Genomic DNA, 13,883 nt, shown 5'->3' on the forward strand with positions numbered 1-13,883 from the left:
ACTTGTCCTATACAGTTTTATCGTGTACAGTGACTCACCGCCCAACCATCATGTTATGAGGTCAACTTGTCCTATACAGTTTGATCGTGTAGTGACTCACCGCCCCACCATCATGTTATGAGGTCAACTTGTCCTAAACAGTTTTATCGTGTACAGTGACTCACCGCCCAACCATCATGTTATGAGGTCAACTTGTCCTATACAGTTTGATCGTGTAGTGACTCACCGCCCAACCATCATGTTATGAGGTCAACTTGTCCTAAACAGTTTGATCGTGTAGTGACTCACCGCCCAACCATCATGTTATGAGGTCAACTTGTCCTATATAGTTTTATCGTGTACAGTGACTCACCGCCCCACCATCATGTTATGAGGTCAACTTGTCCTTAACTGTGTAACGTGTAGATTCCTAAATTGAAACAATATGTTAACGCAGAAATCTGTACGTAGATGAACTTAGTGTAGCCAGGTCCACCTTTTGCCTTATACACACATCACTTCCACTTAATGTCTGTTTATTAGTTTAAAGACAAGGAGGGTTGGTGAATTACAGGGTTGCCTCTGACTCGAAAACCTGAAAACATAAAAACAATTTGATAATGCCTGAGCATCAAATAACTGACAAATAAATTCTGACATAGTACTCTATGATACTCAGAATACAATAATACTGATATATGTATCAATGATGTTACTGTTATCTCCCTGAAGTAACAATACTGACAAAACAAACCATATCTAAAAGTATCAACTTGATGTAATGATAAACAATAGTGTAATATTGTAATATTAATGACAATACAATTCAAAGTACCAGCTACATAAACATGATAATACCAGTAAACATTACATGCTGGTTAAAAAAACCTGCCAAATATTGAAATAGAGCATAATGCCATAACCTATAAGACATCTTGTACAGCTAAACTATATAACACAAATAACAAAGACAATTCATCCCTCTCAAAGTACCAACTAGATAATGGCAATCAATATTACATATTAGTTAAATGGCTTGCACAATATTGATACAGAGCATAACGCCATAACCTCTGTGACATCTGACCTTTGACCTCTGGTGCTGCTATTCACCTACATGAAAGTTTAGGCCTATAACTTCTGTAAAATGACTTAACTGACTTAAGGATGCTACCTGATGATATATATCAACATTCAGTCACAAAAATTAAATGCCATCTTGCTACAGACATTTAACTCTAATAATGCTAGCTAAACATAATGTACGAGGCTTCATTTACCGGCAACACAACAGTACGCTGGTCAGCCTTATGTCTTACATGGTGCAGTAAACTTGTGCCAATAACAATATAGACAGTATCTTACAGTGTCAAACCAGCGGGCCGTCAAACCAGCTGTATCAATCAGAGAGGGTTTATTGTGATTTAATAGCCTCTAATTGACCAATCAGAATCGAGTAAATTCCAAATTCATGGTAGAATATTTATTTAAGGAATATTATTGAGTCGGAATGTAACCAAAGTTAGGCAGCGTGCATGTTGATGGGTGTTTATGCAAAACTGGGCCAGGCAATAACAAACAAAATGCACAACTTAACAGAATGAGGACAATATCAAAATATTGATTGCACCTGCTTACATTAGTGTGAAACCAACAACCAACCAACAAATGGTATTACAAAATTAACTATGTTTACAAATCAACACAAATTACTGCACAGCCATCACAATGGCAATACAATATTCAATGGCAATATATGATATGATGGCAGTGGTCAGTATCAATTACACAGTGGTGATAGCAAAAGTCAGTGATAATAATATATATTCACCCAGCAGCAATGGTGGTCAAACTTCCGAGATTTCCTAGGCAGGGAATCCGAGGTGATAAGTGATCTCCACATGAAAGCTGGTCTTGATGGGATGAAATGTGTGGGAGATTTGAGAGTTAAGCTCTTGTCCCTTTATATACCAAGGGGTCTAACCAGCTACTGGAAATTTATACACAGTGCCCTGAACAGTCTAGGGGCACAAGAACATTACAGAATATTCCACATCAGTCCACAGTATACTGGAACTTTACATATCACACTAGCATCTAAATACACTCACTTCCTAAAAACTGCTTTTGTTAAATAACACTATTGTCAACTGATCACTGTCCAAACACAATGCAATGAGCGCTCACTGAATCTCAACAGAAACAATGTAACAGTCACAATCACTGCTCAACAATAAAATACACTGCCATTTGTCAACTGTTCGATCGTATACAGTGAATCACCTCTCACCATCATGTTATAGTTGTTCAACTTGTCATAAACTGTTTGATCAAATTGCAGTTTGATCGTCTGCAATGACCTATAGTCTGTCCCACTGGTCACCTTCATGTTCTGGTTAAGACAATAACGTGAAAGGTTATTGATTTATATATGGACCATCTCTCACAAAGACAGACCATGTTTAGGATTCTTTAATATCATGCATGTTATGCATGGTACCCAGCCCAATGGGTCAGTATTTACATGGCCAAAGTGACAATGACAATGATGAAAGCAGGCCTGAGTTTAAAGAAAACTAAAAACTGGTGTTTAACTGAAGAGTATGATGGATACAGGCTCAAGTGAGTAAATGGCACAGCTCATTGTCCATTGTCAGACCATTATGGAATTCTTCTCTGCAGCAGACATGTAAACTTTCGAGGAGGTCGACCAACATGTTAGGACATGGAATTGTTCTGGACAATTTGATTGTGAAAATTATTAAGAAGCTGAAACATTGGTATGATTTGTAGCTACACTATTAGACTCATGCCATTATTGCATAAAGTAAAATGTAATTTGTTTACTTTTGTATTGAGACTGTACTGAAAAGTGCATATTTATTCACGATCAGTAATGAGGTCATTACTTTATCATTTCAATGTCAGTCATAAACTTTTGCGGCAAACCATCCGCCCTTTGTCAAGACATCGTGTAGAGTCTGCCTGGCGTGTCAGGACATTATGACATGCAGTCCCACACACAGACAAAATGTTAAAATGAATATTTCAGCCAATTCCAGCTTTTTGGAAAAGAAACACAAAACCTGTGTAGGTCTACAAGAATGGATATAGAAATTAAGCATGGATTTCATTAGCATCCTCCCTAACAATATGTATCCAAAGCTGCCTGTACTTGTGAAAGGCCTCAGCTCTGCCCTAGTTAGATACTGATTTTTGGTATCTCAGACAACAATTTTGAGAGCAATTATCCAAGTAATTTGTCCTGAACCTGGATGGTCAATTGTGACTCGATCAACGGAAGACAAGGACGACGCCATGTTTGTAAAATAGTGGTTGCATGTTGTCCTGTGCACAGCACACAAATCAGGTGTAGTTAAGCAACGTCAGTCATGGAGAGTCCTTGGGTCAGTGACTGGGTTTTGTCAGCTTGGCTCCTAAGAGTTTCTTGGGCTTCGGTCATGCCCCACACTGAAGCACATGTAGCACATGTCGCGTGTCCTTGAGCAATTGACTTTGTTTGAACAGTGCCTCTATTCATCCAGCAGTGTATGGGTACCTGGTAGGATGATACTGTTGTTAACCCTCTAGCGCCTTCTCAGGCAGCTTGGGTTGTTTACTCTTCAGGGAGCTGAGAATGATTATTGAGTGCACACCATGACCATGAGTGCTAATAATAGCACTTTGAGCATGCCCTATTAAATGTCCTATTATTATTATTATTGTTATTATTATTACCTGCCTGACCTTTAAAATTTGCATATTTATCTGTAAATGACCCTACCAGATACCATTAAGGTGTTTTTATTTGTTGGTTTTATCCTGCCAAGAAACCTTCTCAGTATATGATAATGGTAGATACTGGTCACTTGTCACTGATTTTATGACCAGGATACATGTATCAGGTGAGATAGAATTTTGTCATTCGGGAAAAGATTGTGATGGGCCTGCTTTCTGTTTTGGTGTTTTGCTTATGTCATGTCTGTTCCTGTTTGAAAGATATTATTGATATTCTAATACAGTACTATTGTGATGTTAAAAACTTCAGCTTGAGACAAAAAAACCCATTTGTTTGTGAAATGATGGTCTTTCCCATGGTAGTGTTCAGACAGACACAGCAGACTGATGGTGTTTCCCATGGTAGTGTTCAGACAGACACAGCAGGCTGATGGTGTTTCCCATGGTAGTGTTCAGACAGACACAGCAGACTGATGGTGTTTCCCATGGTAGTGTACAGACAGACACAGCATGTTGATGGTGTTTCCCATGGTAGTGTTCAGACAGACACAGCAGACTGATGGTCTTTACCATGGTAGTGTTCAGACAGACACAGCATGTTGATGGTGTTTCCCATGGTAGTGTACAGACAGACACAGCAGGCTGATGGTGTTTCCCATGGTAGTGTTCAGACAGACACAGCAGACTGATGGTCTTTACCATGGTAGTGTTCAGACAGACACAGCATGTTGATGGTGTTTCCCATGGTAGTGTACAGACAGACACAGCAGGCTGATGGTGTTTCCCATGGTAGTGTTCAGACAGACACAGCAGACTGATGGTCTTTACCATGGTAGTGTTCAGACAGACACAGCATGTTGATGGTGTTTCCCATGGTAGTGTTCAGACAGACACAGCAGACTGATGGTGTTTCCCATGGTAGTGTTCAGACAGACACAGCAAATTGATTGTGTTTCCCATGGTAGTGTTCAGACAGACACAGCAGACTGATGGTGTTTCCCATGGTAGTGTACAGACAGACACAGCATGTTGATGGTGTTTCCCATGGTAGTGTTCAGACAGACACAGCAGACTGATGGTCTTTACCATGGTAGTGTTCAGACAGACACAGCATGTTGATGGTGTTTCCCATGGTAGTGTACAGACAGACACAGCAGGCTGATGGTGTTTCCCATGGTAGTGTTCAGACAGACACAGCAGACTGATGGTCTTTACCATGGTAGTGTTCAGACAGACACAGCATGTTGATGGTGTTTCCCATGGTAGTGTTCAGACAGACACAGCATGTTGATGGTGTTTCCCATGGTAGTGTTCAGACAGACACAGCAAATTGATTGTGTTTCCCATGGTAGTGTTCAGATAGACACAGCATGTTGATGGTGTTTCCCATGGTAGTGTTCAGACAGACACAGCAGACTGATGGTGTTTCCCATGGTAGTGTTCAGACAGACACAGCAAACTGATGGTGTTTCCCATGGTAGTGTACAGACAGACACTACATATTGATGGTGTTTCCCATGGTAGTGTTCAGACAGACACAGCAGACTGATGGTGTTTCCCATGGTAGTGTTCAGACAGACACAGCATGTTGATGGTGTTTCCCATGGTAGTGTTCAGACAGACACAGCAGACTGATGGTGTTTCCCATGGTAGTGTTCAGACAGACACAGCAAATTGATTGTGTTTCCCATGGTAGTGTACAGACAGACACAGCAGGCTGATGGTGTTTCCCATGGTAGTGTTCAGACAGACACAGCAAATTGATGGTGTTTCCCATGGTAGTGTTCAGACAGACACAGCATGTTGATGGTGTTTCCCATGGTAGTGTTCAGACAGACACAGCAGACTGATGGTGTTTCCCATGGTAGTGTTCAGACAGACACAGCAAACTGATGGTGTTTCCCATGGTAGTGTACAGACAGACACTACATATTGATGGTGTTTCCCATGGTAGTGTTCAGACAGACACAGCAGACTGATGGTGTTTCCCATGGTAGTGTTCAGACAGACACAGCAGACTGATGGTGTTTCCCATGGTAGTGTTCAGACAGACACAGCAGACTGATGGTGTTTCCCATGGTAGTGTTCAGACAGACACAGCAGACTGATGGTGTTTCCCATGGTAGTGTACAGACAGACACTACATATTGATGGTGTTTCCCATGGTAGTGTTCAGACAGACACAGCAGACTGATGGTGTTTCCCATGGTAGTGTTCAGACAGACACAGCAAACTGATGGTGTTTCCCATGGTAGTGTACAGACAGACACTACATATTGATGGTGTTTCCCATGGTAGTGTTCAGACAGACACAGCAGACTGATGGTGTTTCCCATGGTAGTGTTCAGACAGACACAGCAAACTGATGGTGTTTCCCATGGTAGTGTACAGACAGACACTACATATTGATGGTGTTTCCCATGGTAGTGTTCAGACAGACACAGCAGACTGATGGTGTTTCCCATGGTAGTGTTCAGACAGACACAGCAAACTGATGGTGTTTCCCATGGTAGTGTTCAGACAGACACAGCAGACTGATGGTGTTTCCCATGGTAGTGTTCAGACAGACACTACATATTGATGGTGTTTCCCATGGTAGTGTTCAGACAGACACAGCAGACTGATGGTGTTTCCCATGGTAGTGTTCAGACAGACACAGCAAACTGATGGTCTTTACCATGGTAGTGTACAGACAGACACTACATATTGATGGTGTTTCCCATGGTAGTGTTCAGACAGACACAGCAGACTGATGGTGTTTCCCATGGTAGTGTTCAGACAGACACAGCAAACTGATGGTGTTTCCCATGGTAGTGTACAGACAGACACTACATATTGATGGTGTTTCCCATGGTAGTGTTCAGACAGACACAGCAGACTGATGGTGTTTCCCATGGTAGTGTTCAGACAGACACAGCAGACTGATGGTGTTTCCCATGGTAGTGGTCAGACAGACACAGCAGACTGATGGTGTTTCCCATGGTAGTGTTCAGACAGACACAGCAAACTGATGGTGTTTCCCATGGTAGTGTACAGACAGACACTACATATTGATGGTGTTTCCCATGGTAGTGTTCAGACAGACACAGCAGACTGATGGTGTTTCCCATGGTAGTGTTCAGACAGACACAGCAGACTGATGGTGTTTCCCATGGTAGTGTTCAGACAGACTCAGCAGACTGATGGTCTTTACCATGGTAGTGTTCAGACAGACACAGCATGTTGATGGTGTTTCCCATGGTAGTGTACAGACAGACACAGCAGGCTGATGGTGTTTCCCATGGTAGTGTTCAGACAGACACAGCAGACTGATGGTCTTTACCATGGTAGTGTTCAGACAGACACAGCATGTTGATGGTGTTTCCTATGGTAGTGTTCAGACAGACACAGCATGTTGATGGTGTTTCCCATGGTAGTGTTCAGACAGACACAGCAAATTGATTGTGTTTCCCATGGTAGTGTTCAGACAGACACAGCATGTTGATGGTGTTTCCCATGGTAGTGTTCAGACAGACACAGCAGACTGATGGTGTTTCCCATGGTAGTGTTCAGACAGACACAGCAAACTGATGGTGTTTCCCATGGTAGTGTACAGACAGACACTACATATTGATGGTGTTTCCCATGGTAGTGTTCAGACAGACACAGCAGACTGATGGTGTTTCCCATGGTAGTGTTCAGACAGACACAGCAGACTGATGGTGTTTCCCATGGTAGTGTTCAGACAGACACAGCAGACTGATGGTGTTTCCCATGGTAGTGTTCAGACAGACACAGCAAATTGATTGTGTTTCCCATGGTAGTGTACAGACAGACACAGCAGGCTGATGGTGTTTCCCATGGTAGTGTTCAGACAGACACAGCAAATTGATTGTGTTTCCCATGGTAGTGTTCAGACAGACACAGCATGTTGATGGTGTTTCCCATGGTAGTGTTCAGACAGACACAGCAGACTGATGGTGTTTCCCATGGTAGTGTTCAGACAGACACAGCAGACTGATGGTGTTTCCCATGGTAGTGTACAGACAGACACAGCATGTTGATGGTGTTTCCCATGGTAGTGTTCAGACAGACACAGCAGACTGATGGTCTTTACCATGGTAGTGTTCAGACAGACACAGCATGTTGATGGTGTTTCCCATGGTAGTGTACAGACAGACACAGCAGGCTGATGGTGTTTCCCATGGTAGTGTTCAGACAGACACAGCAGACTGATGGTCTTTACCATGGTAGTGTTCAGACAGACACAGCATGTTGATGGTGTTTCCCATGGTAGTGTACAGACAGACACAGCAGGCTGATGGTGTTTCCCATGGTAGTGTTCAGACAGACACAGCAGACTGATGGTCTTTACCATGGTAGTGTTCAGACAGACACAGCATGTTGATGGTGTTTCCCATGGTAGTGTTCAGACAGACACAGCAGACTGATGGTGTTTCCCATGGTAGTGTTCAGACAGACACAGCAGACTGATGGTGTTTCCCATGGTAGTGTACAGACAGACACTACATATTGATGGTGTTTCCCATGGTAGTGTTCAGACAGACACAGCAGACTGATGGTGTTTCCCATGGTAGTGTTCAGACAGACACAGCAAACTGATGGTGTTTCCCATGGTAGTGTACAGACAGACACTACATATTGATGGTGTTTCCCATGGTAGTGTTCAGACAGACACAGCAGACTGATGGTGTTTCCCATGGTAGTGTTCAGACAGACACAGCAAACTGATGGTGTTTCACATGGTAGTGTACAGACAGACACTACATATTGATGGTGTTTCGCATGGTAGTGTTCAGACAGACACAGCAGACTGATGGTGTTTCCCATGGTAGTGTTCAGACAGACACAGCAGACTGATGGTGTTTCCCATGGTAGTGGTCAGACAGACACAGCAGACTGATGGTGTTTCCCATGGTAGTGTTCAGACAGACACAGCAAACTGATGGTGTTTCCCATGGTAGTGTACAGACAGACACTACATATTGATGGTGTTTCCCATGGTAGTGTTCAGACAGACACAGCAGACTGATGGTGTTTCCCATGGTAGTGTTCAGACAGACACAGCAGACTGATGGTGTTTCCCATGGTAGTGTTCAGACAGACACAGCAGACTGATGGTCTTTACCATGGTAGTGTTCAGACAGACACAGCATGTTGATGGTGTTTCCCATGGTAGTGTACAGACAGACACAGCAGGCTGATGGTGTTTCCCATGGTAGTGTTCAGACAGACACAGCAGACTGATGGTCTTTACCATGGTAGTGTTCAGACAGACACAGCATGTTGATGGTGTTTCCTATGGTAGTGTTCAGACAGACACAGCATGTTGATGGTGTTTCCCATGGTAGTGTTCAGACAGACACAGCAAATTGATTGTGTTTCCCATGGTAGTGTTCAGACAGACACAGCATGTTGATGGTGTTTCCCATGGTAGTGTTCAGACAGACACAGCAGACTGATGGTGTTTCCCATGGTAGTGTTCAGACAGACACAGCAAACTGATGGTGTTTCCCATGGTAGTGTACAGACAGACACTACATATTGATGGTGTTTCCCATGGTAGTGTTCAGACAGACACAGCAGACTGATGGTGTTTCCCATGGTAGTGTTCAGACAGACACAGCAGACTGATGGTGTTTCCCATGGTAGTGTTCAGACAGACACAGCAGACTGATGGTGTTTCCCATGGTAGTGTTCAGACAGACACAGCAAATTGATTGTGTTTCCCATGGTAGTGTACAGACAGACACAGCAGGCTGATGGTGTTTCCCATGGTAGTGTTCAGACAGACACAGCAAACTGATGGTGTTTCCCATGGTAGTGTTCAGACAGACACAGCATGTTGATGGTGTTTCCCATGGTAGTGTTCAGACAGACACAGCAGACTGATGGTGTTTCCCATGGTAGTGTTCAGACAGACACAGCAAACTGATGGTGTTTCCCATGGTAGTGTACAGACAGACACTACATATTGATGGTGTTTCCCATGGTAGTGTTCAGACAGACACAGCAGACTGATGGTGTTTCCCATGGTAGTGTTCAGACAGACACAGCAGACTGATGGTGTTTCCCATGGTAGTGTTCAGACAGACACAGCAGACTGATGGTGTTTCCCATGGTAGTGTTCAGACAGACACAGCAGACTGATGGTGTTTCCCATGGTAGTGTTCAGACAGACACAGCAGACTGATGGTGTTTCCCATGGTAGTGTTCAGACAGACACAGCAGACTGATGGTGTTTCCCATGGTAGTGTTCAGATATACTACTTTTACTCTGATTCAGATCAAAGCCAAAGGAATCCTGCAAAACAAACATCATGGATGATAGTGCTTTCTTAACCGACTTTGTGGACCTGTCTCTCACCAAACGGATACACCAGATGGAGCAAACACTTACAGAAGATGATGATCCTGATAATGACATCTTACCACATACTGCTGCAGACATGGGGACAGGTTTGTGACTTGAATGTTGCAGTGTACTGCTGCAGACATGGGGACAGGTTTGTGACTTGAATGTTGCAGTGTACTGCTGCAGACATGGGGACAGGTTTGTGACTTGAATGTTGCAGTGTACTGCTGCAGACACAGGGACATATACTTGCGTTAAATTTTGCAAGTCATCGTCACCCAATAGTTCCCCCATCTGGACTGGGAAAAAGGGAGAGGGCTCAGAGGGGCGTATTTTTCCGCAGCTACAGGTAGGGATCAGGCAGGTTATAAGTTAAAAGCAGGAATGGATTAGAACTGGAAGTGACATCATGAACGTCTCAACTGGGAGGGTCATATGGATGTAAGTCCTTTTAAGGAGGGCACAGGGGGGCCTAGTTGTCTTAGACACTGCAGTTCACTGTGCAAAGGTCCATCCCTTGGGTACCCAAGAAACCTGTGATTGCGGGCTTGAATCCCAGTTCGCCCCAATTATGTTTCTAGATTTGTTAACACCATTCCTGTGCACATAAGTTTAACCAAAATGTCTGAGACCTACATCACTGTTAAAAGCAGTGTTGAACCAAACTCGCTCACCCAAGTCTTTTTAAGTAGTGATGATGTCATAGACTGTGTTATTTGGACACAAATATAGTTGTGGAAATTGATCACATTATTGCATACCTCCTTGACATTATTGTGAAAACAGGCCTGATGAGGTGGTTTCATGTTATGTGCTCCTGTGTTAGTCAAAATGACTAAGGATGTTGTTTGGAACAGTTAGGCACCCTCAAGATGCTGGATTGAATTTAAGAGGGGACACCAAAATTGATGGATGAGGAATTTGGGTTCTTTAACTATCCAAGGCCCCATTTAAAAAAACGATCTAAGCGCTATGACAGTCGTCAGTCTATGTTAAAGTATAGGAGTTATCGTTGGTCTTAGCGCTATGATTGCTTTGGGGAACGTAACACAGGGTGTCAGATGTCAGAACCCACCTTTTGCATCGGCTATATTCTGGCACTTAAGTTATAGGGGTATATATATTTGTAAGAATCATCAAACAATAGTTATCAATGTCAATGATTAAAACAATATCACCTCCAATACATCAGGAGTAATTCCTCCCAACTCCTCAATACTGTGCACCCAGGATGACTGGTGTTGGGAAGATGGAGTGTATTGTTCTAAATATAATGTAAAATCGCATTCCATTTATGTGCATTCTCCGTTTCATAAACCTATAGGGGTTTTGTAAGAATTCAGTTGGCTCTGGAATAAATCTAGAATTCACTCACTTGGTTGTGTGATTACTTTCATTTCCTTCAAGTACACATCAGTGAGGTTTTCCCATTTAGCACGTGCACAAGAGAATTATGAGGCAAAATACTATTATATGCTCAACTTATTATGGTTAGTTGACAGTGAAGGGCACATCTGTTGAAAAATCTATAGACTATATGGTCTGAACCGAACTACTGATGTAATAGAGGTTTTATTCTGTGAATTGTTGACAATGTTTTGAAAGTTGAAATTTCAAATGAAATATCAATGAAACATTGTGTACAAGTGCTGGGTAAAAAGGTTGTGAGTGAGTGAGTGAGTGAGTGAGTAGAGTTTTATGCTGTTTTTAGTAATACTCCAGCAATATCACATCGGAGGACACCAGAAATTGACTTCATCCATGTGGGGTATTGAAAACCTGGGCCTTTTGCATGAAGAGTGAATGCTTTAATGTTATCTTCACTTCTAAAGTTTTCTGTTTTTATAAAATCTAATAAAATGAGCATCTGTTATTATTTCAAATTGCTGTATGCTGCTTCTGAATTGCTACTTGTGATACAGAAGCCACGATCCGCTTCCTGAAAGCCAAGCTGAGGGTAATGCAAGAGGAACTGGACCGACTGTCGCAAGAGACACGAAACAAGGTAGGTGTCACAGCAGGATTAACCTCTCTGGTCATCTGGATGAGGTGTCAACCTTGGATAAGAAGGTCCGTGGTTTGAACCCCATTTCTAGTAACATAGGAGCTCAACGTGGGACTGAGCATGTTCATGTTAAATTAGAACTTGATGATAGGGTTAACCTCTCTGGTCATGTGGACCTCAAGGAATTCAGGATGTCATCCATTGAAAAATGTATTGACCTTGAAGTGGTGTGTAAAGTGATGTAATTTTTTACTTAATATTGCTTTCCTACTCCAGTTCTCGCACACATTTCTTTAACAGCCAAAGTCACTGTTAAGAACTGGTGTCATCATGTTTGATAACAAAATGATTTAAAGGCATTGATTCAGTTTGTTACATTGTAAATGTAAAGGACAGATATCAGGAAATAACAACTCAGGGAAAACTATATGTTATATATATTTGATCTAATGGTTGTACAATAGTCTCAGCAGTCAAATAACTTCATATTTGCTACACTCAATATTTAGTTCATAACATACCAGTAAGAGAGAACATTTATGATTATCGTGTTGTGAAATCTTTGACTTAAAGAATCAGAATATGACATGAAAATAATTGAAATTATCTGTACAGAATATATTATTTCAGGATTTCTGAACATGACAGTGAAGCATTTGATCAGAAAAAAGTCAAAGTAGACACAATTAATGGATAACAATTTCTTTAATTAGTGTAAAGGCGACGTTTCGTTATAGATCCTCATACCATTTTCAAGCAAGACAAAATAGTCCTTTTTAATCCCCTAAGTTGAAAAATTGAGGGATGTAGCAAACAGTTTGTCTGTCCATCTGTTTTCTGTTTCCAGAGCAGAACTCCAAAACTGTTAAATAGTTCTTGTTGCAATTTGCAGAAAAAAAGTTAGTCTAGTGGTGAAATAGTGCCTTTTGGTGATGTAGGATTTCTATTGTAATTTTTTTTTTATGTTTTCATGGCATTAAGATGGACTTTACTGAACATGAAAGTAGTGCTTGTTTCTGGAGCAGAACTCCAAAACCATTGAATATTTCGGGATGAAACTTGCTATACAAATCAGTCTAGTGGTAAACTGGTGCATTTTGATGATTTGGGATTTTGAAAAATACTGAGCTGAACTGAAGACATTCAATGAACCAAAAGTTAGGTAAAAGTAGCCAAACTCCATTCCCTAATTGCACAAAACCAGGGGGATGTGTCATCTCCTGATGACCCTAGGTTATGTTCTCAGCTGGTGAAGTGAAAGTAATTCCATGAGCCAGCCATGTGTGTTTGTGATGCAGGATGAAGAGTTGAGACAGCTGAGTAGCCATGTGTGTGTGTGATGCAGGATGAAGAGTTGAGACAGCTGAGTAGCCATGTGTGTTTGTGATTCAGGATGAAGAGTTGAGACAGCTGAGTAGCCATGTGTGTGTGTGATGCAGGATGAAGAGTTGAGACAGCTGAGTAGCCATGTGTGTGTGTGATGCAGGATGAAGAGTTGAGACAGCTGAGTAGCCATGTGTGTTTGTGATTCAGGATGAAGAGTTGAGACAGCTGAGTAGCCATGTGTGTTTGTGATGCAGGATGAAGAGTTGAGACAGCTGAGTAGCCATGTGTGTGTGTGATGCAGGATGAAGAGTTGAGACAGCTGAGTAGCCATGTGTGTTTGTGATGCAGGATGAAGAGTTGAGACAGCTGAGTAGCCATGTGTGTTTGTGATTCAGGATGAAGAGTTGAGACAGCTGAGTAGCCATGTGTGTTTGTGATTCAGGATAAAGAGTTGAGACAGCTGAGTAGCCATGTGTGTTT

The 13,883-nt window shown here is 42.2% G+C and overlaps 1 protein-coding gene across 3 annotated transcripts in view; it reads left to right on the forward strand.

Annotated features, from left to right (window-relative positions):
- The window catches only part of LOC139461027 (testis-expressed protein 9-like), a 79,943-nt gene that overhangs the window by 28,971 nt on the left and 37,089 nt on the right, over positions 1 to 13,883 (forward strand). For all 3 annotated transcript variants that reach the window (XM_071242516.1, XM_071242513.1, XM_071242514.1), the window contains 2 exons: positions 10,004 to 10,176; positions 11,995 to 12,077. In XM_071242516.1, the coding sequence (XP_071098617.1) occupies positions 10,004 to 10,176; positions 11,995 to 12,077 (256 nt within the window). The remainder of the gene's footprint in view (positions 1 to 10,003; positions 10,177 to 11,994; positions 12,078 to 13,883) is intronic.

Source organism: Haliotis cracherodii, unplaced genomic scaffold (genome assembly GCF_022045235.1).
Source record: "Haliotis cracherodii isolate W230 unplaced genomic scaffold, xgHalCrac1.p SCAF_14, whole genome shotgun sequence".
NCBI classification, from domain to species: Eukaryota; Metazoa; Mollusca; class Gastropoda; order Lepetellida; family Haliotidae; genus Haliotis; species Haliotis cracherodii.